This window comes from Drosophila santomea, chromosome 3L, assembly GCF_016746245.2.
Source record: "Drosophila santomea strain STO CAGO 1482 chromosome 3L, Prin_Dsan_1.1, whole genome shotgun sequence".
Taxonomy (NCBI): domain Eukaryota; kingdom Metazoa; phylum Arthropoda; class Insecta; order Diptera; family Drosophilidae; genus Drosophila; species Drosophila santomea.
The window spans coordinates 19,432,038-19,454,805 of record NC_053018.2 but is presented as its reverse complement, the minus strand read 5'-3'; the positions used below and the strand labels follow the sequence as shown (position 1 = coordinate 19,454,805).

General features: G+C 45.1%; 3 protein-coding genes across 4 annotated transcripts; 2 read left to right on the top strand and 1 right to left on the bottom strand.

Annotated features, from left to right (window-relative positions):
- The first annotated feature begins 2,288 nt into the window (after positions 1-2,288).
- LOC120449298 (asparagine synthetase [glutamine-hydrolyzing] 1) lies at positions 2,289-4,315 on the top strand. The gene has a single exon (XM_039631689.2). It carries the CDS (start codon positions 2,591-2,593, stop codon positions 4,280-4,282), a length of 1,692 nt encoding a protein of 563 aa, XP_039487623.1. The 5' UTR covers positions 2,289-2,590; the 3' UTR covers positions 4,283-4,315.
- A 723-nt stretch (positions 4,316-5,038) lies between these two features.
- Positions 5,039-12,126, top strand: LOC120448246 (CLIP-associating protein). 2 transcript variants are annotated; one of them, XM_039630155.2, is made up of 2 exons: positions 5,039-5,784; positions 7,378-12,126. In XM_039630155.2, exon 2 carries the CDS (start codon positions 7,415-7,417, stop codon positions 11,873-11,875), a length of 4,461 nt encoding a protein of 1,486 aa, XP_039486089.2. In that variant the 5' UTR covers positions 5,039-5,784; positions 7,378-7,414; the 3' UTR covers positions 11,876-12,126. The 2 variants fall into 2 exon arrangements, with proteins under 2 accessions (XP_039486089.2, XP_043861943.1); XM_044006008.1 differs by lacking the exon at positions 5,039-5,784 and adding an exon at positions 7,077-7,219.
- Positions 12,127-12,584: 458 nt separating this feature from the next.
- Positions 12,585-22,701, bottom strand: LOC120448247 (vacuolar protein sorting-associated protein 27). The gene is made up of 6 exons (XM_039630156.2): positions 22,279-22,701; positions 18,160-19,377; positions 15,525-15,718; positions 14,485-14,847; positions 13,929-14,308; positions 12,585-12,960 (listed from the first exon to the last, which is right to left on the bottom strand). Exons 2-5 carry the CDS (start codon positions 19,106-19,108, stop codon positions 13,952-13,954), a joined length of 1,863 nt encoding a protein of 620 aa, XP_039486090.1. The 5' UTR covers positions 19,109-19,377; positions 22,279-22,701; the 3' UTR covers positions 12,585-12,960; positions 13,929-13,951.
- Between the last annotated feature and the right edge of the window lie 67 nt (positions 22,702-22,768).

The window sequence follows — 22,768 nt, the reverse complement described above, 5'->3', positions numbered from 1 at the left end:
TACAGTCATATAATGATTGAGCTGTTACTTTTGTTTACAGCTGATAATAAACTTGTGTTTGCGGCACTTATGTATTTAATTTTTATTTATTTTGAATTGCGCAGCACTATTTCGTAAATTTTATTTTTTTATTCAATGAATGAGTTAAAACTTAACATGTTATATTTCACAAAATATTAAAAATCTTTTTCGTGACACTCTTATAATAAATTATTATGAAAATCTTTTGAACTTCACAGGCTTCCGCCACGAGCCATTTAATTTTTACGCAAAATTTCCGGCGGTGATACCCACGAAAATTCGCTTTGCAAATTTTGGCTTACCAGCCTCCATTTCGTCAACGAAACTCAATTTTAAATTCTTTTCAATTAATAGAATTTCCACTAATTACGCGCACTTAGCACCTTGACGGGCATTTTCGAAAGGAAAATTGATATCGAGGGGCGCGCGCCCATAAAAAGGACTTCCGATTCACGTCGCTGGCCGAATGACAATGCGTCGTATACGCAACTTCCTGCCGCACAGTGTCGCGTTCCATCGGCAACTGAATTGAAAGGCCGTTCGTCGCCGACGAAATGACTTGGAAGCAACAAGCGCGCACGCCAGAATTCCAGGAGCGGATTCGAGCAGTTCGGGTTATAAATCTCGGTTATTCACATTTGTTGTATGACATCACTGAACAAATTCGTCAGTGTTAGATGCGTAATTAAAACGTCTGCATAATTAAACACGGGAGATTTCTGTTTATCTGCGGCCACTTGACATATTTATCGCATGGACCGAAGTCGAAGTACGCGACTTGGAGCATAGGAAACCGAAACCACCTGTTGGCGTGGCGCCAGTTAGTTAACAGCGTGCTGTATTTCGGGGAGCTTTTCGGTAACATTCTGTTACTGCGGATGGTCAACAGATGTTACTGAGCTTTATTCAAAGCCGGTAAAATCAGGTTCTTAGTTAAATAAATTGTGCGGCCATTCAAAAAATCAACTATTTATTGCTTTCGTTGTGAATTTTTGTAATGTATATTGGCATTTATTAATATTATTAATATTAATATTAATATATTAATAGCTAATTACAAATCAAATTACATAAATTTGGACTACTTATTTTAAATAACATTTATTTAATGTTGTCACGCCCACTCTTACGTCCACAAACCCACAAAAAAAGGTGGGATTTTTCGTTTAAATAGTTTTGTACATTTTTATTAAATTGCCATAAATTTCTCATCTGCACTTCCAAAATCTGAATATTGGGTATCTGATAGTCCGGAACTTACTTAAAGCTTTCTTTCTTGTTTTTAAATACATAGCCCTGGCATGCAGCCAAAAGCAAAATCGAGCAACAACGAGAAATTTTATCAATATTTCATTTTTTAAATGCTAGCCTGCTGATACACACTTACTATGGTTCAATACAAAGTATTTGCTCTTATTTATTTTTTATTTCTTTCCAACACATAAATCTTCTAAACAATAATATTAGACAAAACAATTCAAATTTGTAGATATTTTATAACCCACATGGAAGTTTGCTTAATTAATATTATTTGATGGCTGAAGAGCTTAAGCACCCCAGAGCAGAGTAAATTGGATGACGAAATCGTTGATAAAGAAAAATCAGCTGTGAGAGAAACTTCAAAGAGCGTTTTTAGAGAGTAGGGCGTGGCAGCTTTGGGCGGTTTGTGGGCGTTAGAGTGGGCGTGGCCAAAAGTTTTTTAGCAGATAGATAGAAATTTACAAGACTAATACAAATATGAAAAAATATCGAAACATTTTTCAAAAGTGTGGGCGTGGCAGCTTTGGGCGGTTTGTGGGCGTTAGAGTGGGCGTGGCAAAAAGTTTTTTTGCAAATCGATAGAAATTTACAAGACCAATACAAAAATGAAAAAATATTAAAACATTTTCAAAAATGTGGGCGTGGCAGTTTTGGGCGGTTTGTGGGCGTTAGAGTGGGCGTGGCAACCTGAATCGACAAACTTGCGCTGCGTCTATGTCCCTGGAGTCTGTATACTTAATCTCAACTTTCTAGCTTTTGTAGTTCCTGAGATCTCGACGTTCATACGGACAGACGGACAGACGGACAGACGGACAGACGGACAGACGGACAGACGGACAGACGGACAGACGGACAGACAGACGGACGGACAGACGGACATGAAAAACACACAGGTAAACAGAAAATTTACCGGCATATTTATAATCAGGTTTTTGTCCACGGACAGCTGTTGTACTTGCCATAAGATTTACACAAATGATTAAAGGGGGACTCATTCACAGTAATTTTCGATTGAATCCCTAATTTCAGGGAGTTGTTTCCCCCCAACAATGCTGGGTCTCAGATTTTATTTAGGAGGAGCGGGATTCTAGAAACCTGGTGGCGAAACTAGTAGCACGTGGAAATCAGCGTAGCTGCTGAGTGTAAGTGGAGAGAATAAAACGAGAGATGTTGCGAACATGAAATCTAGAGAGCATCGGCAATAAATAGGACTGCACGCCAGTAAAACGTTCAGTCGGTCTTCGGACTTTGCAAAGTGCGGCCCGCCTGGTTGTAAATTAAAAGTACTAAATACAAAGTTAAGAGAAATATGTGTGGTATATTTTCCATATTTTCGAGGAATGGGGAACCGATACCCACCCAAATCCTCCATGGCAGCAAACACAGTCTGAGGGAACTGGCCTATCGACAGAGTGGAAAGCAGCGGCATCGAGGTCCGGATTCCACGGGGGTCCATGTGATTCCCTCGGAAGGAGTGGCCATGGTTCATGAACGCCTGCGAATTGTGGGCGTGGAAATGGGCGATCAGCCATTCGTCTCTGAGGATGGCAACCTCATCCTGGTGGCCAACGGAGAAATCTACAACTATTTGGAGCTTTCCGCTGAGATTGCTAAGAAACGTGGCTCCTACAACCCCAAGAGCGATTGCCACGTAATACTGGAACTGTACGAGGATTATGGAAAGGATCTTTTGCAGTACATCACCGGCATGTTTGCTTTTGCCTTATACGATAGGACGACCAAGGAAGTCCTTATTGCCCGAGATCCCTTTGGCATTATACCCATGTATGTGGGTGAGGATGCGGCGGGAAACCTTTGGGTGGCCTCGGAGATGAAGTGCCTGGTGGACTGCTGCTCCAAGGTGGAGACTTTCACACCTGGCGAGGCTCGCTTCGGTAAAGTTGGTGACCTTAAAACATGCTGGCAGTTTCAACAGTCTTGGATCAAGGAGGTGCCCACTCAAGCCTGCGATTTAGCTCTACTGCGGGCCAACTTGGAGTCTGCGGTGCGAAGTCATCTGCAGTGCGATGTTCACCTGGGAGCTCTGCTGTCCGGCGGAGTGGATTCCAGTCTTATAGCCTCCATAGCCACAAAGATAATGCGCGAAAGAGATCCCAACTTCCGACTGAAAACCTTTTCTGTGGGTCTAAAGGATGCACCCGACTTCCAGGCGGCCAGGAGTGTGGCCAAATATATAGACAGTGATCATAAGGAAATCATATTCGGGATCGACGAAGCACTGGATGGCATCAGGGATATTGTCTATCACTTGGAAACGTATGATGTGACCACCGTGAGATGTAGTTTGCCCATGCTGTTACTGGCTAGATATATCAAGAGCACCGGGATCAAGATGATCCTCTCCGGCGAAGGAGCCGATGAGATCTTTGGAGGCTATTTATACTTTCATAAGGCCCCAGGCTACGAGGATTTCCACGAGGAGTTGGTGAAGAGAGTGCGCCAGCTGCATTTATCCGATTGTCTGCGGGCCAACAAGGTAGCCATGGCCAAGGGAGTGGAGCTGCGAGTGCCCTTTCTGGACACGGGGTTCGTTAACCATGTGATGCAAATCCGACCGGAGGATAAGATCCCCGGGCCCCTCAACAAATTCGGGGGAGAACAGCAAACGCGATTGGAAAAGTATATCCTGCGAGCCGCCTTTGCCGATAACTACCTGCCCGATGAAGTCCTCTGGCGCCAAAAGGAACAGTTCTCCGACGGTGTGGGATACGATTGGATCGACAGCATCCGCACGGTGGCCACCAGCCATGTCAGCGATGAAGAATTCGCCGGAGCCGCCTTACGGTTTCCCTTCAACACGCCCACCACCAAGGAGGCCTTCTACTATCGCTGCATTTTCGCTGAACAATTCCCCGGAGAATCGGCAGCCCGAACCGTAGTCAGATGGGTGCCACGCCTCGATTGGGGATGTCCGGAGGATCCATCCGGACGGGCACAGGCCGTTCACCAGTTCAAGTCTAGTCTAAAGAATTCCATTTAATTTCCACAATAAATTTTTTCAATTGGGAGTCAACTTGAGACGTTTTCAATTCATTTTACATATTCATTTATATTTGAATTCACTATGCGATTCTGTACATCTGTGGCTGTTCGGTTACAAAAATATTGCCATATGCTGATCACCGACACGTGCGCCCCACTAGTCAACTAAGTATGAAGCCAGCTGGCGTCTACTACACTTGATATGCATTGTAATTAACATTGTCATATAGTAAATAAAACTGTCAATAAACTCATATTACATGGTTCTCGCTGCTATCTCTGAGATCATATATGTATGTTTGAGTGCGCCTATTAAATGAGGCTTGATTACACACTTTTAATATTTACACACATAATCATTTACACACTTTTGTTATTTGCATTTCCCCAGTATTTCATTATTTATAAATTTGTAAAAGTTAAACTTCGATTTTCACAGAGTGGAATACTTTAGAATAATTTGAGATCTATTTCAATTTTAAATTCAGATGGTAATTAAATTTCAATTTTATTTTGTTGACAGCTCAAAAGATTGATTTTTCTTGATAACCTTAGATAATGTGGCATAAACAATGTGAAAAATATTTATTTTACTTATCAAAACCGACATTCATTTTAAAATAACGACGTTAAGTTGTTTTACATTAAGTTGGCAGCGCGGCATGGCAGTGTGGCAGTAATTGTACATAAAACCATCAATAATCGATACGTCCCTTTAAGCCGCACAGTGGGATTTGCGCACCGCCCGCGTGCGGTCACACTTTTTGTAAATTTTTTTGCAACGCAACGGGCTGGCAAAACGCTGCTGAAATTAAGCTAAAAACCGTGTAATATACCCGCAACCCGTGGCAGAAACCGCTCACCGATGCCGAGACGCAGCAAAATGTGATGTTTGCCGGGTGCTGCAAACGCTCGGCGACCGCAAACGAAGTGCAAGACCTAAAACCTCTGACCCCAAGCGCGTCACCCACTAGAAGGAGAGAGCGAGACGGACGGATAAGAGTAACAGAGGCAGGAAAAAAAACTAGCGCTGGCCCAAAGACGTTGGAATTTTGTGAATTGTTGTTGCTGCAACCCAGCAATAACGGTACAGAGGACAACAGTAGCAGCAACAAATACCACAAATAGAAATGACAAAGTGAAACTGACTGCGCTGTCCCAAAAACAACGACTACAGCAATAACAATAATAACAAAACAAACCGAACTAGGAAGAGCAAAACTGTGATCTCTGCTTAACTTTTTTTATTTTTGGGGCAATTGTTCAATTTGGCTGTGCTCAAAAGTAAATTAAGTCAACTCGTTACGCCTATTTGCGGTGTTTGGCAACGCTTTTTCCAACCGACGACTGGAAAATCAATTCTTCGGATTGCCAAAGGGCAACAACAACTAGCAGTTGTTGAAGTTTTTCTTATATTTTTTGCGGCCCAGCCCAAAACAAAAAGCAGAGTAAAAGAAGAAGAGGAAGAAAGAGAAGCAGCGCAGCCGGATTTGCAAATAGGTATGTGTGTGTGTGAGTGCGTATCTCAAAGATACAGAAACAAAATTGTGTTAAATTAAGACACTTTTCCGCTCATTCCCCTCTTTGGTACTCTCTTTTCGTGACATTTAGCCGCTGAATGACGTCGTCGCCGGCTATTTTTCAACAATTAACCAAAAAAAAGCAAATTTATCGACGACCACAGCTGGCAAACATTTTGTTAGGTTAATTTTAACCTCGAAAACCAGCACTTTGATTAACAAGTTCATATCTTATCGCCGCGTAAAACCCTGAAAAATAGTTACGAAAGCAAGTTTGTTGATGTTTTATTATAAATAGAAAATTGCGTATGCAAATGCTAATTTTTTTAGTGGAATGAGCACCGATTCTCTACTGAGTTCTCGCTCTGCATCGCTCTCTCAACAAGTCGCTGTTGTTGCTTAGTAATTTGGATATATTATCTCATTCTGCCCCTTCCATTTTTGCACCGAAAGAAAAGTTTATTCATGGTTTATTCTTACCCATTTTGGATCATAGATGTACAAGCTTTGAATAAATATTGTTCGATTTTTCAAATAATGTTTTAACTTTCCTGTTAAAAGATGACAGTTATTAGAAAGTATAAAATTTATTTTGCAGTGCACATACAAAATATTACTCTCCGAACGCAATTTGTTGCTTTGTGACGGCATCGCACAATGCCAAAAATGTTGCCATTCAAATACAAATTCGATTCCGAATCCCCATGTACAAATCCATAGACAGAGCACATTGCTTCCTGTCGGCCATCCCCTTTTCCCCTGACTTCGTCACGCTCTCAGCTCCCTTAGATGATTCACGTTTCGTGCACGTAACAACGCCCCACCATCTGGGTGTCCGTAGCCCCCGAAAGCCACCTCTTCCACTTCCTACCCCTGAAGCTCTGGCCGTCAGGTATCCAAGTATCAATGCAGCCGCATATCCATATAGCCATATAGCCATGTATCCATCCACCCGCATAGCCGTTCACCTACTTTTTCAGCTCTCTTTGGGCCTCTGCCCACTCCCCAACTCTCTCATTTTATCGCCATTCTGGCTCTGACTTCACCTCACACGCAAATTGTTGGCCAACTAACTGCGGCTGTTGCCGCTTTTCGGAGCTCTACTGCGCACGAGCAGACCGCAATTAATAGGCGATTAATGAGCATGTACAGGAATTGGCGGGAACTTTTCTTCAGAAAAGTTGGAGCATTCAATTGGCTGTTGAATTGCAGTTCCTTGCTTTGCTGTGGAATTTGTAGTAGGATCAGTCGATGAAAGTTAAGGCAATATAAAAAGAGGTCACAAAAAAGAAAATGTTCTACCATGTCATAGTTTTTCAAAATTGAAGAATGAATTTTTAAAAAAAATTAGTTTCATTTGTACCTTACACTTGTAAACACTGTCGAAAACATTTTACACGCCGCTCTGAAACCTGGTCAGTTTTCGCCACCAATTTCACAATTTATAGCCTTATTCAGTTTTATGGTATCTGTATCCTTGCGCCAAAATAAGACCCTCAGACTCATACATCTTTAATTTAATTTGGCACAGATTGCACCTGCATACGCTAACAACAATCCTGGTTTATTACAGTTGCCGCTGGACGAAGGACGAATAGACACTTGGAAAGATGGCCTACCGCAAGCCCAGCGATCTGGATGGTTTCATCCAGCAAATGCCCAAGGCGGACATGCGTGTGAAGGTACAGCTCGCCGAGGATCTGGTGACATTCCTTAGTGATGACACAAACTCGATTGTTTGCACGGACATGGGCTTCCTCATCGACGGTTTGATGCCTTGGCTAACGGGCAGCCACTTTAAAATTGCACAAAAGTCCCTGGAGGCGTTCTCGGAGCTGATCAAGCGATTGGGCAGCGATTTCAATGCATACACAGCTACCGTTCTGCCACATGTGATCGATCGGCTGGGAGACAGCAGGGACACAGTTCGCGAGAAGGCGCAACTTCTGCTGCGCGACCTAATGGAGCACCGAGTGCTTCCGCCCCAGGCGCTGATCGACAAGCTGGCCACCAGCTGCTTCAAGCACAAGAACGCTAAGGTGCGCGAGGAGTTCCTCCAGACAATAGTGAATGCTCTCCATGAGTACGGCACCCAGCAGCTTAGTGTACGCGTCTATATACCACCAGTTTGTGCACTTCTCGGTGATCCCACAGTTAATGTCAGGGAGGCGGCCATCCAAACGCTGGTGGAAATCTACAAGCATGTCGGGGATCGATTGCGCCCAGACCTCCGTCGCATGGATGATGTGCCCGCATCGAAACTGGCTATGCTGGAGCAAAAGTTCGACCAGGTCAAACAGGAGGGACTACTACTACCTTCAGCACTTAAAAACACCAATGGCAATGGAGTTGGCTTGGATGAGGCCGACAATATTGGGTTGAGGGACCGACCCACCAGGATTATTAAGCGGCCACTTCACTCGGCCGTTTCCTCAACACTGCGGCCAAAACCCAGTGTAAATGATGTGACCGGCGATGCCGGCGCCGTAACCATGGAGTCTTTTGAATCTAGCTTTGAGGTGGTCCCGCAATTGAACATCTTCCACGCTAAGGACATGGACGACATCTACAAGCAAGTACTTGTGATCATCAGTGACAAAAACGCAGACTGGGAGAAGCGTGTGGATGCTCTCAAGAAGATCAGAGCATTGCTTATTCTCAGCTATCATACCCAGCCGCAGTTTGTTGCTGTCCAGCTGAAGGAACTATCGTTGAGCTTCGTGGACATCCTCAAGGAGGAACTACGATCACAGGTGATCCGCGAGGCGTGCATCACCATCGCCTACATGTCTAAGACGCTGAGGAATAAACTGGATGCCTTCTGCTGGAGCATTTTAGAGCACCTGATTAATTTAATACAGAACAGCGCAAAGGTCATTGCATCAGCTTCCACTATAGCCCTGAAGTACATCATAAAGTATACACATGCACCGAAGTTGCTTAAGATCTACACAGACACTCTGAATCAGTCAAAGTCGAAGGACATAAGGTCCACACTGTGTGAGCTGATGGTTCTGCTCTTCGAGGAGTGGCAGACGAAGGCGCTGGAAAGAAATGCCACCGTACTCAAGGACACTTTGAAAAAATCCATTGGCGATGCAGACTGCGATGCACGCCGCCATTCCAGATGTGCCTATTGGGCTTTTAGGCGTCACTTTCCAGAGCTGGCAGATCAGATATATGGAACCTTAGACATAGCTGCCCAGCGCGCATTAGAAAGGGAACGTGAGGGCGGCGGAGGTGGAACTGGGGCTGGACCTGAAACAAGACGCACTGTATCCCGCATTGGCCGAACCCCTGGAACCCTGCAGAAGCCCACACCTAGTATGAGATCCATTTCCGCGGTGGACACTGCGGCTGCTCAAAGAGCCAAGGCTAGGGCGCAATATACTCTATATTCGAGGCAAAGGAAACCTTTGGGACCTAGTAATTCCAACCAGGCACCGATGACAGGAGCAGCAGCAAGTGGATCACTGCCCAGACCTCGCCTGAATTCCAATAGCGGTGGCACTCCAGCTACCACACCAGGATCGGTTACACCACGCCCCCGAGGACGGGCAGGAGTATCTCAGTCACAGCCAGGATCACGATCCACCTCGCCAAGCACAAAGCTGCGGGATCAGTACGGCGGTGTTGGTAATTACTATCGTGGAGCTACTGGCGCCATACCCAAAAAGGCCTCTGGAATACCTCGAAGCACAGCCAGCTCTAGGGAAACGAGTCCAACTAGGTCAGGCGCTGGCCTGATGAAACGCAGTATGTACTCTACGGGATCGGGATCTCGACGAACGCCTGAGAGGAACAACCCAGTAAGACCATCGGCGGCGGCCCGACTGCTGGCGCAATCTCGTGAAGCAGAACATACATTAGGCGTCGGAGATGATGGACAGCCGGACTATGTTTCGGGAGACTACATGCGCAGCGGCGGAATGCGGATCGGCAGGAAGCTCTTGGGTCGTGATGAGTCCGATGACATAGACTCCGAGGCCAGTTCTGTGTGTTCAGAACGATCTTTTGACTCCAGCTACACTAGAGGTAATAAATCGAACTACTCACTTAGTGGGAGCCACACCCGCTTGGACTGGAGCACGCAGCGGGCGCCATTTGACGACATCGAGACTATTATTCAGTTCTGCGCATCGACGCATTGGTCTGAAAGGAAGGATGGCCTGATCAGCCTCACACAGTATCTGGCCGATGGAAAGGAGCTCACTCAGCAGCAGCTTCAATGTGTTCTGGACATGTTCCGCAAGATGTTCATAGATACACACACCAAGGTGTACTCCCTGTTTTTGGACACGGTCACCGAGCTCATTCTGGTTCATGCGAACGAACTTCACGACTGGCTCTTCATCTTGTTGACTCGGCTGTTCAACAAACTGGGCACCGATCTACTAAATTCGATGCACAGCAAGATTTGGAAGACCCTTCAGGTGGTACACGAATATTTTCCCACGCAGCTGCAGCTTAAAGAGCTATTTAGAATCATCTCGGATTCCACTCAAACGCCAACTACCAAGACGCGCATCGCCATTTTGCGCTTCCTCACGGATCTGGCCAATACGTACTGCAAAAGCAGCGATTTTCCCAGCGACCAGAGCCAGGCCTGCGAGCGGACGGTCCTAAAGCTGGCCCAGCTGGCGGCGGACCAGAAGTCGATGGAGCTGCGCTCCCAGGCCAGGAGCTGCCTGGTGGCCCTCTACAACCTGAATACCCCGCAAATGACCCGGCTACTGGCCAACCTGCCAAAGGGATACCAGGACTCTGCCCGCTCCTGCATCCAGTCGCACATGAGGAGGCAAAGCCAAAGTGGCAATTCGGGTGCCAATTCGCCTAGTAGCTCGCCATTGAGCAGTAGCTCTCCCAAGCCTTTGCAAAGTCCCTCTGTGGGTCCATTTGCCTCGCTGCAGAGCCACCACCACCAACTTAGCCTCAGCTCTACTAGTCCACGTTCGCGGCAGTCCTCCGTGGAGCAGGAGCTGCTCTTTTCCTCGGAGCTGGACATTCAGCACAACATTCAGAAGACGTCGGAGGAGATCCGGCACTGCTTCGGAGGTCAGTACCAGACGGCGCTGGCGCCCAATGGCTTTAATGGACACCTGCAGTATCATGATCAAGGTCAACAGGATTCGTGTGCCTCCCTGTCTTCCAACTCCAAGACGCAATCGTCAGCCAACACCACCCAGTCGAATACACCTGAGTCAGCAACTATGAGGCTGGATAATCTGGAGCGGGAAAGGACCACTCAGAATGCCAAGTCACCAACTGGCGATGCCAAGGTGACCACCGTCTCGATAAATATGGCGGAGAATGGAGAGCTTATACTGGCCAGCAACCTGATGGAGAGCGAAGTGGTGCGTGTGGCCTTGACGCTAACAAAGGATCAGCCCGTGGAGTTGCTCCAGACGTCACTCACTAACCTGGGGATTTGCATCAAGGGCGGAAACTGTGAGCTGCCCAACAAACACTTTAGATCGATCATGCGAATGCTTCTCAACATTCTGGAGGCGGATCACACAGACGTAGTCATCGCCGGCCTGCACGTACTCAGTAAAATAATGAGAAGCAACAAAATGCGTCACAACTGGATGCACTTCCTGGAGCTGATCCTGCTCAAGATCATTCAGTGCTATCAGCACAGCAAGGAGGCTTTGCGGGATATCGACTCGATGATACCAAGGATAGCACCATCTTTGCCGCTGGACCTGTCCATCAATATTGTCAATCCTGTTATTGCGACGGGAGAGTTTCCCACAAATTTGTGCGCCATCAAGATCCTGCTGGAGGTGACCGAACACCATGGCTCGGAGATCACAGATGCCCACTTGGATATTGTGTTTCCGAACCTTGCGCGATCAGCGGACGACACGCAATCGATGGTTCGCAAAGCGGCTGTCTTCTGCATCGTCAAGCTGTACTTTGTTCTGGGAGAGGAGAAGGTCAAGCCGAAGCTTTCAGTGCTGAATCCCAGCAAGGTGAGGCTGCTCAACGTTTATATCGAGAAGCAGCGGAACTGCATCAGTGGCGGCGGAAGCTCAACGAAAAACTCCTCCGCGGCATCGTCGTCATGATTGCGGGAGCCCTTGATAGGATTCCTGCATCAGCACCACCACAAACAAGACACGGACGCAGTTGCTTCCCTCGGCCTGAGAAGGAAGTGAGGAGCGGCGGACATTAAACAATATATATATTACATTAACTAATTATTTATAACTAATTATTACTGATGATCCGATAATTGTGTAACTGTTCGATGCATATATAAAGCAGATGCAAACGAAAGTCAAGGGCCATCGCCCTTCTAATGTGAGCAGAAAAACTATTTATACATGTACGGGAACTAAAGCGATTGAATCAGCAAATTGTACTAAAATTGTAGCCAACTCCGCACTCCTCACACCTCAACCTTTTACGTCCTATACCCTCAATCGCTCAGTTGTATGTCTTTTACCAGCTCCTAACTATAAACGCTGATTCTGTTTAGTTTGTAAGCCTATATACCGCTCTTTTTGGAACCTCAGACGTGTGCTTTTCTACTTTAGTTCCAGGCTACTTTGTATCCTTATTTCGTTTCCGCTCAACTAAATTCTAATTACCATTATTAATACGATTCTGCTCTTACAACTGAACTATTTTTGTAATTAATTTAAACACACAAACCCACACAAAAGATTAAAAACAAACACTTATAGGTTATGTAATAATATTTATAAATAAATTAAACGATTAAAACAGTTAAACAAAAGTCCCAAAATACATAGAGTAAACAACATGTCAGCCTTTTGTTTGCCATCAGTTTTGCGTGATTTATTTCATAAAATTCAAACTTTCAAATAATTATTTACACACGTACTTAACTATACTAAATAGTTGGTTTATTCTGTTTCCTTCTCGGTTCATTTGTTGAAGACGTCCAAATAGTAGGTCTAAAAGTCAACGCTACAAGTTTTCATTGTTTTTTCTTTTTGTTGGTGAGTAGTTTCTTTAGATATTATCTAGTTTCTTTAATAACTATAAAACATTTTTGAATGTCGCTCGATGTGTTTGGATTTTGTTTCCGTTTTTGGTAGTTCGGTTGTTTTTCTCTTCATTGATTTGTTCGATTTGCATTTGAAATTTTGTTGGGCCCCTTTGAAACCTGAACTTGGTTGTTTCTCTACAAGTAAATCATACAAATTCGTTACGTTTATTTGTTTACGCCAGATATTCGAAATCAATTCAAGTAAATTAAGGCACTCAATACAACAATGAAATCGATTAGAAAATTAATAAGTTGTTAGTAAATCGGTAGAAAACAAATCAATTTCGCCAAGTACAAATTAGTGCGGTGGTTCGAGTGTGTCTGCCTCTGTATGGGTGTATCTGTATCCGTGTGTGTGTGTTTGTTTGTGTATGTGTGCGTCAGTGCCCTAGACTAAAATGAATTGCATTGCTTAAACATTAACTATCTGGCTTTAGATTACCGTAGCTAATCTATCATTTGTATTTGTATTGTACATAAATTCCTAAATTATGGTGTTTTTAATTAAATATACTTTTCAATGGCACATCTATTTGCAATATGTAAGATTTTTCGCTCTGTTTTACTTTACTTATTTTTGGGATGATATCGGAATTTGTAACCCCAAAAACAATGGTTTTCAATCGGAAACGGTTCTGAAAGCGATTTTTGAGTGTTAATTACTTTAACGTTGAATTTAATAAAAATTCCCCGAATTCCTGGAGGCCTTGAAAAAATTTAGATCCAATTGCCAACTGCCCAAGTAATTTGACTAAACCTAGAGTTACATATACGAAATGCATTCTTATGTACAGTGGGACAAGATTTCGACTTACATTCTGTATCGATTTAAAACACATTCGATTTAAAATACCTTGAACTACTTATTTTAATATTCATGTACATGTATATGGTGTTGCTAACAATATTTTGGCTTCTGGTTTCCTTTGGTTTTTCTACGTTTTCTATCATTCTTGTGATAAATTTTGACTTGTTTTGAATTGTTAACAATGCCCCCCTCAACAACAACTCTTCGGGGGATACATTTTCTAATTTTGACCGAAAAAGGCACACACAGAGAATATCGAACGACAACTACTATGCACGACTACAACAACACTAACCCTAATCTATATATGATCCGTATCTAATAGCCGTTGCAGCGGATTTCCCCGTAGCGAGCTCTTGGTCTTCCGGCTCCATAGGCCGTGTATCGCTCATACGCCATGTAGTCCGGCACCTCGTAGCCGTAGTCTCTCATTCGATTCCTTGGATAGCCGCCTTGGTTCTGCTCCTCATACGGATAGTAGTTGTGCGTAGCCATGGCCGGGGACTCGATGTAGCCTCCAGCTGGATAAGATGGGCAGTTGTTGGGTGCACTGCCTGCATACTCCTCGGCCAATCGCTCGACTAGGGATTCTGGTGTTTGTAGGAAACGCTCGGAGAAGCGACCAATTTCGGTGGAACCAAAAGCCTGCAGGAATCCAGGTAAAGGCTTGATGTCCTGCGGGGATTTTAACGGTATTAATTAGACAAAAATGTACTAAAATATACCTTTAATTATACAAAAATAAAATAAAAAGTTTATTTTAAACATGGTTTTTAAGGAAAAAGAAGAACTAAATTTTCGAACTAAGAGTCAAGATCAGAAAATGATGCAACAAAAAATTGTGAGCTCACCCTAATTTGCTCCCTAACAATAGGCTCCACAGCCTCCAAATTCTCGCTTTCCCCGACTTCCTTTTTGGCCGTCTTCCGTTTTGATTTCTTGCTCGGAATAAGATCGCACTCGATGATGCGGCTGTTGCTGCTGCGATTCTTTCCAGATGTGGCACACCGCTTGAGGGTGCTAGCCTGCTGCTGCTGTTGCTGCTGCTGCTGCTGCAACTGCAATTGCTGCTGCTGCTGCAGCAGGTGAGCCAAGGCGGGTGGCACACTCGCATTTTGGCCGAAACCAATGGGCGAGTTCTGTGGTGCCGGCGGAGTGCGCGGGCGCCGCGGCGTCGGACTCCAGTTGTTCGTCACAGGATGTTGCTGCTGTCGCTGTTGCAAGTGGAAAGCACAAAAATCGATTTAGTTTTTTTCCAAGCTGTTTTGCAGCGGCAAAGTTGTTACGCTCAAGTAGCGGGTACTTGAACAACTTTGCTGCCAGTCCCCCCTCGGACTCCATACACACTATCATCCCCATTTCCCGCCAGCTGGCAGCTCGTGTTACCAGGCAACCCTCAAAGAGCCACCTCCTCCTTTTCCGAACCAGCTCCAATCCTACCAGTCAGCTAGCCAGCCATCCAGACAGCCGGGTGAAGTTCAGCGTAGAGCTCCAAAAATCAATAGGCGCCCCATTTTGTGTACGGCTGGAACACCCTGTAAAAAGGCTTCCGGCCGCGGTTCTCTCCATTCGAGAGCTTTTCCCGTGCTTTCTCTCAATTTTTACGGACTGCTCCGTCAGACCTTTTTATGAGGAAAGCCGGTCGATGGAGCTAAACGCATTTCGCCTTTGGCCTTCTCATTTTTGGCCAGGACTAGTGATGAGCGTGGGCTGCTGTCATTATCAGGCTCTGGTTGCTCGCCTGCTTTGGCCTAATTTATCCCGGCAGTGTGGCAAGATACCCGCCACCTGATTGCCTCTTAATTATACCCCTTAAATATCCGCGCTGCACCTGCAGCTTTAATTTGCAACTTCTCCCGCCCGCGCTAATTCGATTCAATCCACCACTTACCGCATGTCCTGGCCTCTCGTCGGCCGCCTCGATTATTGGATCACCTTTGGTGTCCTGCGGCGTCGTCGGCGCATCCGAGGATGCTGATGAGTCCGGCTGCAAATTAGTTTCTGCACGCTTGACAACTTCCGATGGAGTGGGCGCTGTGAGTTTCGCCTTATCAGCGCCCACTGGCGACGTCGCGCTTATGTCATCTGGAAAATAATTTAAAAAATAGGTAGAAGAAGGCTACATTTTTGCGCAAATCTGGAGCTCTAATTATTTTGTCATGCGTGCAGGCAGCCATCAAGGGTTCAAAACCAGGCCCAGAACATTGACCATTCAACGAGCAATCGCGGGGCTTTTTCGCACACGCTTATCAAATCACATTTCCCGAGGCCAGCGCGAGAGAGAGAGAGAGCAATGGTAAGACATGCACTTGTTGAACGTGGCTGACGCACACATACACACCGCCTCTTGCACCAACACAAGCAAAAGGGCGGAGAGTGAGCGCGGAGGGACATCAACAAAAAGTGTAGCGCACTTCTCGGCGCATGCGACTCTGCCTGCAATGTTTACGTATTGCCATCGGGTTTGGCCAATGTTTTAGACTTGATTTTTCTAGTATGGCAGTAACTATACATGCATATATACATATGTATATAATGCATTCAATGCAATATTCTAAAAAATAATTATATGGAATTTGACAAAAATAATATTAGATATAATATTTGGGAGTACATTTTTAAGTTCTTTAAGTTGGTATCCTAACTTTAGATTTTAAAAAGGCCAGTTATGAATGGAAAAGTGAGCAAAGCTCAGTCTTTATCTAGGGGCATATCCAATATTTGCACTGTTTTTTTCTGCACTTTATTTCACATAACGGACATTGATTTTTGCCTCCATATGGTGGCTAAAATCGGACGTTGAGGCTGAAGTCGAATTTGAACCCTGGCTATTGCACTAGGGAGCTGTTCCTGTTCCTGTTCCTCGTCTTATTTCAGGGTGTCGCTGGTTCCTCCCTTGATTAGTACACGGAAAAAAATACTGATTCAACATTATCAAGGCTATTCGAGGATGGTGGTAAAAAGAATTTTGAAACCACAAAGGAATTCTTATGATTTAAATACCTAGCATTATACTAATATTATAAACTCTAAAATAATCTAATCTTTTTCTTCCGTGCATGTGTTTGTGGGTGTTTGCCTGTTTTTGCTGTCTGTGTGGGCAGCTTGACTAACGGTAGTAAAGCGGCAAAAGCAGCGGCAACCACCGCATTACGCTGAAAAGTTCATTTACATGCTGGCTGTGATGACATTTCACGCACACACTGACGCCATAAAGACACCCTTAGATATTGCTGTGTGTGTGTGCTTGTGTGTGAAAGTCAAACGCCCATTGATAACGATGTAGCTCTACACAAAAAACACCAGAAAAACAGGCAAGCACTCCACCAGACTTTCAAAAGTACTACCTGAACATTGGAAAAACAGAAAAAAATACGATTTTTTTATGTATAATATCGTTGAGGGAAAATTAACCTTAAATCTTTCAATGAATCGGTTACCAAATCATTATACTACAACCGAAAATGTGTTATTTTAGTGATGTGTTAAAACTAAAAGCGTGAGAGTTCATATTTTTCGGATTTTTCCCAGTGCAAGAAGTTCGTTTGCACTGGAGATATTTAGAGAAAAGCTGTGGGTTTACTTCGCACCTGGTAGGTCATCCGCATACGCAGTTGACTTATTGATTTGCACACACGACCAAAAAAAAAAAATGAAAAGCCACACATCGGCGATTCTCGGTTGCTCCTATTCGCGTGCCTAAATAGACAGCTAATTTGAAGTTCGCCGAAGCACCATGACGTAGGCGCCCTCCAAAAGGCCACCCGCCCACTCATAAAGCCACCCTTTCTGTCGGAAAACGGAAGTATTTCAGCAGTTAACCAACGCTGATTGGTTGAGTGTTTGCAAAACGTCGGCTTGTCAGGCTTGTGAAATATGTGGGTGTTTGGAGGGGCGGCTGGAAGCGGAGGAGCCGGTGGAAAAACCTGACGGAAAAGCGCTTCTGATGAGGAGCTTTACGGACGACACTCTGGACACGCTGACAACGATGACGGCAACACGAACGGACAGTTCTTGCATTAATTTGCATGCGGAATCAAGCATAAGTCTATGTACGCACAGTGGGACTGCTTGAATCTTACCAACGAGTCTTACGATTAGGCACATTTTTCTTTTTGAAAATTGTAATAAAAACATTTTGCTGGAATAAAATTGTTATTTATGTATGAAGTCCTTACTAATTTTTTGGTCTTCCTAAGTAATACATGAACGAAGTGTTTTCCACTTAGGTTCCTTAAATATCTTCAGAATATTTTTCTCTTTAATCAGACTCAAAGTAAGCGATCGATTTCGAACCACCCGCAGTGCCTTAAATCGTTGATTTGAGCTGAAGTAACTGCCCGGTGGCTGTCGCCCGTTGCCGACTTGAATACTTGTTACATAATCTTGCCTGACATATGTTTGCATAAATTTTCGAATTCTCCCTCGCGGCCGTGCATAATTGCAAATTAAATAGAGTGTAATGAAGGAACGCCAGGCGAACGACATGCGTTGCGATGCGATGCGATAAAAAGCTGACAACTTACCGGCAATATCGAGCGGAGTGTCCGCCTTCCTCACTTCCGACGCCACCGGTGGCTGGTGCTCCTCCTCCTCGTAGTCCCGCGCATCCGCCGGACAGTGATAGGGCACACAGGAGGCGGACTCCACGGACATGTTAACCGGATATTCTCCACTGTAAACGGGCGTGCTCTGACTGCTGTCGCTCCTCGCCCGCGTGCTGCAATTGCTGATGCCGCTGTCCGTTCCGGTGGCACTGATCATGGGCGGCGAAGTGGTCAACCGCTGAGCGGGTGACTCGGCAACCGCCTCCACCTCGACATCCGGATCCTCGAGCTTTGGGGTTCCAGGCAGCGGCTGATGTTGCAGTTGCTGTTGGCTCAAATGCTGCTGCTGACTTAGGTGTTGCTGCTCGGCGCTGTAGCTGCGCAGCGGTTCCAGGTAGCTGGGTGGCAACACGGTGCGATTTGGAGCTGGCGTGGAGGATCTACCAGGTGGCGCGTAGTGGGGCGTTGGGCCCGCAAAGCCACCAAAGCCACGGGATTGGTATGAAGCGGAAGAACTGTATGGCAAGGGGGCTGGTGGCTCGTAGCCAGGCAGAGATTGCTGTGGATGTGGCTGCTGCTGCTGCTGCGGGTGTAGCTGCTGGTAAGGATGCGTTCTGGGCGGATAGTGGAGGACGCTGGAGGGGATTATCTGCTGACCGGCCGCCGTGAACATCCCCTGATGGTGCTGGCTATAGTGCGGCGAGGCGTACGGAGCATACCGATAGTAGTTGGGCATGTAAGAAGCACTAGAAGAAGACCCATAGCCATAGCCATAGGGATGGTAGCCGGTGTAACCCGACCTGTAGGGCTGCGGCGGATAGTGCGACATCGTCGGCGTCTGATGATGCGGGTGGTGATGCGGGTGGTGATGATGATGACTATGCTGATGATGCTGATCGTAGAAGCTGGCTGGATATCGATCCGACATGTTACTCCCTGGGACTCGTTACTTCTCGTTACTTATTCCACCGCAGCAACTGGAGGCTAGGAGTCGTGAGCCCCATGCCCTGCCGATTGGCCACCATGTCGCTTGTGCCCGGTGTCCTCTTACATGTGGCGCTCTTATTGATTTTTGCCTTTTCGGCCAATCACAAATCCTTCGGCTTGCTTTTGTTGTCCTTGTCTGGCCACGCTTGGCTGCCCTTTATTTATGTTCGAATCAATTTTCGCCACACTTGCAGTTTTCTTATTGTCCTCCTGTGAATGGAGCGAAAGAAAAGAAGTGAGCAAGGGATGTGGCTTTATTATCAGATGGAAATAGTATGTCCCGTGTGAGTGTTAATGCCGCCACATTTGACGGCCCAACGGAAATGGTAATGCCAATGGCGAGATCGTTAAACAGCAGCCCATGGCTGGGAATAACGAGACAATTGCGCGCGGAGGACCGCAGACAATTCAATTAACGTCGGGCCAATAACATTTTATGTGAGGTACATGGTCCTGTGGTTTTGTTGGCCGAGTTACGAGGGAAATTATGTGGTTTCAAGACAACTTAGCTGACCAGGACTAACAGATAAGTAGGGGCATTATGGAAATATTTATCGTCTACTCAAGATATGTGTGTGCTTTTTTTATTGCTTCCTTAAGTATTCTTGCTTAAAAATAAGTTTTTAAAAATAAAACATATTGACTGACAATTGAAAGAGTAAAATATTTGCATCGATAATTTAAAGAATCGTATTGAATGAAAGAAGCCAATCTTGTTATCTTTTTGAAGACCCCCTGATTCGCTTTGCAAAAGAACGACAAACCCACAAATTCCTCTATTGTGGATCCTTGAGTCTAACTGAGTGCAATCCAGACATTCCATACATGCTAATGAGAGCCAGCAACTCGCCGAATAATTGCCAGCGATGTTATGATGCACGAAATGCGGTTGCCGGATGAAGACTGCTGGTTTATGGGGAATGGATGGCAGGGTCTGGCAATTGGGGAGCTGGAATGGCGAAAAGTGTGGTGCAAGGTCCCTGGCCTGGCGGGTGGGTGCATCTCTTGATGGGCCATGCGCAAAATTCCGTTTGTTTTGCACTCACGCACAGGCTGCTGTGGCACCACAGCAACGAAACAAACAGCCACTCAACTTATCGAGCGCATCTCCAGCAAACACACACTCGCATACACATTCTTGCCCGGACCACTCACACTCTCACACACTCGCACACTGTCGCACTCGCTTTCAATGAATAACCGCATGCATTTGGCCGCATGCAAACCGTTAATGAGCCACAAAAGTGCACACATCTGGAGTGGGATTGATAAGGACCTGTGGGTGGGTGGGCGAGGCCAAGTCGTCACCAGGCAACCCCGAAACGTCTTCCAGCAGCTTCTCTTAGCCACGGAACCGCACGTCATCCGCACGGGACATTAGATATCAGCACACATAAATACTTTACACGCAGGAGAATATATAGTTGTTTAATTAATTATCTAATTATTAAGACAAAACGGTTAAAAATAGTCTTTAGGTGCATTTAATGTTATTTTGATATTCAGAGAATACAGTGAACAAATTATTTATGTTTAATTATTTACATATTTATGAATTCTATCCAATTTGTTATAAAATTACTGAAAGTCCTAGTAATGTAATTGGTTTCTATTTCTTATTATATTAAAAGTGAAGTTATAATATTAAGGGGAATATTCATTCACAATATTTTGACGTAGATATACAAATAGTAATATTTCCCTTGTGTTTCTCATTTACTTGTGTGCGCCTGTAAGCATGAGCTTGACGTGTGCGTTTATTGATTAATAAACTTTTTTGTGCAAAAACACCAGAAAAGGCGAGCAATAATAATTGAAGGCAATCGCTAGTGGGTGGTACGTGGGAACCGGGAAGGGGAAACCTTTATTGATTGGAGGGCCCGAGCGAGTGACGTTTCAGATGAGTTTACTGATGATGGTGATGATGATGTCCTGGCAGCAAATTAGCAAGTCAGGGGTGGGTGGGGGGTTGAGGTGGCAGGACAACTCTATTAGCAAAGTCAAACACGGCTGGCGGAGTGGATAACATAATCAATGTAAACACAACTCGGTGAGAGAAAGCGAGCCATTAGCCGGCGAAGAGTGAACTCGAGAGAGCTACAGAGAGATATATGGGGAGAGAGCTTTCGAGTCCAAAGGGTTAGTCGAATCGAAAACTGGCTGGCGTAAACGAAATGAGCCTCGAAATACATCTAGTTAAGCAACTGCAATCGCTGGGTCCCCAGAAAGGAAGGCAAGTCTGGCCTTTCGCTCTCTCTCTCTTTCTCTCTCTCTCTCTCTCTCTCTCTGTCGCTACTACGCTCTTTGGATCCTGCGACAGGAAACGGAAGTTGAGCACGACGGCAGTCGTGTAAATGGATGGATGGATGCTGTGCATGTGTGTGTGTGTTGGTGGTGCCTCTTTTTGGGACAGTGCGACACAACAGCAACAGCAGCAGCAGCAGGAACAGCAACAGAACAGCCTCCCACTTGCGGCCACCGTGTATATATAAATCAATAAAAACAGCAGCCCGAGACGGGGTTTCGCCTCAGCTCTTGCACTGTTTCTGTACATTTTTTTTGTTTTCCTCCTCTGCGTCCAGAAGCAGCGGCAGTAACCGAAGAAGGAGCAGGACGAGGAGCTGCTGGTGTACACAATCATTACACGGACCGCGCGCGTCACACGGTGCGTATGTGCAATGTGTCCCGAGCGAAGCACCCGAATGTATGCAGCGGAATATATAGCGATTTTAATTGAGTATCTGCTCGAAGGAGCGTTTCCAATAAATAAACGCCAAAATGGGGCAGGACTTCAAGTGCGCGTGAGGTTTTTGTAAAATATGCTTGGGTGTAACAATAGATGTTTTTTAAGGAAAGTGGGTTACAATTAATATAAAATATAAAATAAACATAAATGAGTTGCTTAAGTGCACTCAGTTTTTTGTTTGTTTTTAAGTATGGAAATTCTCTAAGATGTTTATCGAACAGATAAAAAAAAGATGACAAAACTGAATTTTTTACATATTCTTTAAAAATGTAACTTACCACGATTTAATTTAATAATAAACGATAATCTTAAGAGATGTTTTCTTAAAATATATTTTTAGATCTTTTAAATACATTATTTATTACCTTATTATCGATTATTAGTTGTATTTAATTTTCAACTTTAGTGACACAGGTGATTTTTGAAGTCTTTGTTTTGCATGTATTAAATATTTTCCTTGCGCCACTGCGATATTATTTGATGTAATAACTAGCCTCGCCTTTGATTTTGAAAATTCCCCAAATATTTTTCCACCACGAAAAGCCGTTAAATTTGAAATTCTAGTGCCCACACAAAGCAGTTCACAACGGTTCCCGAGAGGGACGCACTTTTCCGCCGACTTTTCTCTTCGAGGCTCGAGCGGAAAAATCGAAGAGCGGCCGGCCCAGAACGCCAAGTGATCGGAGCACGGCGGCGTCACTCGGACGGAGGCCTCAGTTCGGTGCGGAGTCCGCCGTTACGTATACGCAGTGTGCGACGCGCGCTAAAGTCCAACGTAGACTGAAACGCGATACGTGGGCGCGCTGCCATTTATACACCAAAGGCCCCCAAGATAAAGAAGAAAAGCTGGCAAAA

Excerpts from the sequence above, each read along its gene's own strand:
- LOC120449298 (XM_039631689.2), top strand. The coding sequence starts at position 2,591 with ATGTGTGGTATATTTTCCATATTTTCGAGGAATGGGGAACCGATACCC.
- LOC120448246 (XM_039630155.2), top strand. The coding sequence starts at position 7,415 with ATGGCCTACCGCAAGCCCAGCGATCTGGATGGTTTCATCCAGCAAATG.
- LOC120448247 (XM_039630156.2), bottom strand. The coding sequence starts at position 19,108 with ATGTCGGATCGATATCCAGCCAGCTTCTACGATCAGCATCATCAGCAT. Across the intron at positions 15,719-18,159 it reads CACTCCGCTCGATATTGCCG|ATGACATAAGCGCGACGTCG; the intron begins GTAAGTTGTCAG and ends ATTATTTTCCAG. Across the intron at positions 14,309-14,484 it reads TTGTTAGGGAGCAAATTAGG|GACATCAAGCCTTTACCTGG; the intron begins GTGAGCTCACAA and ends AAATCCCCGCAG.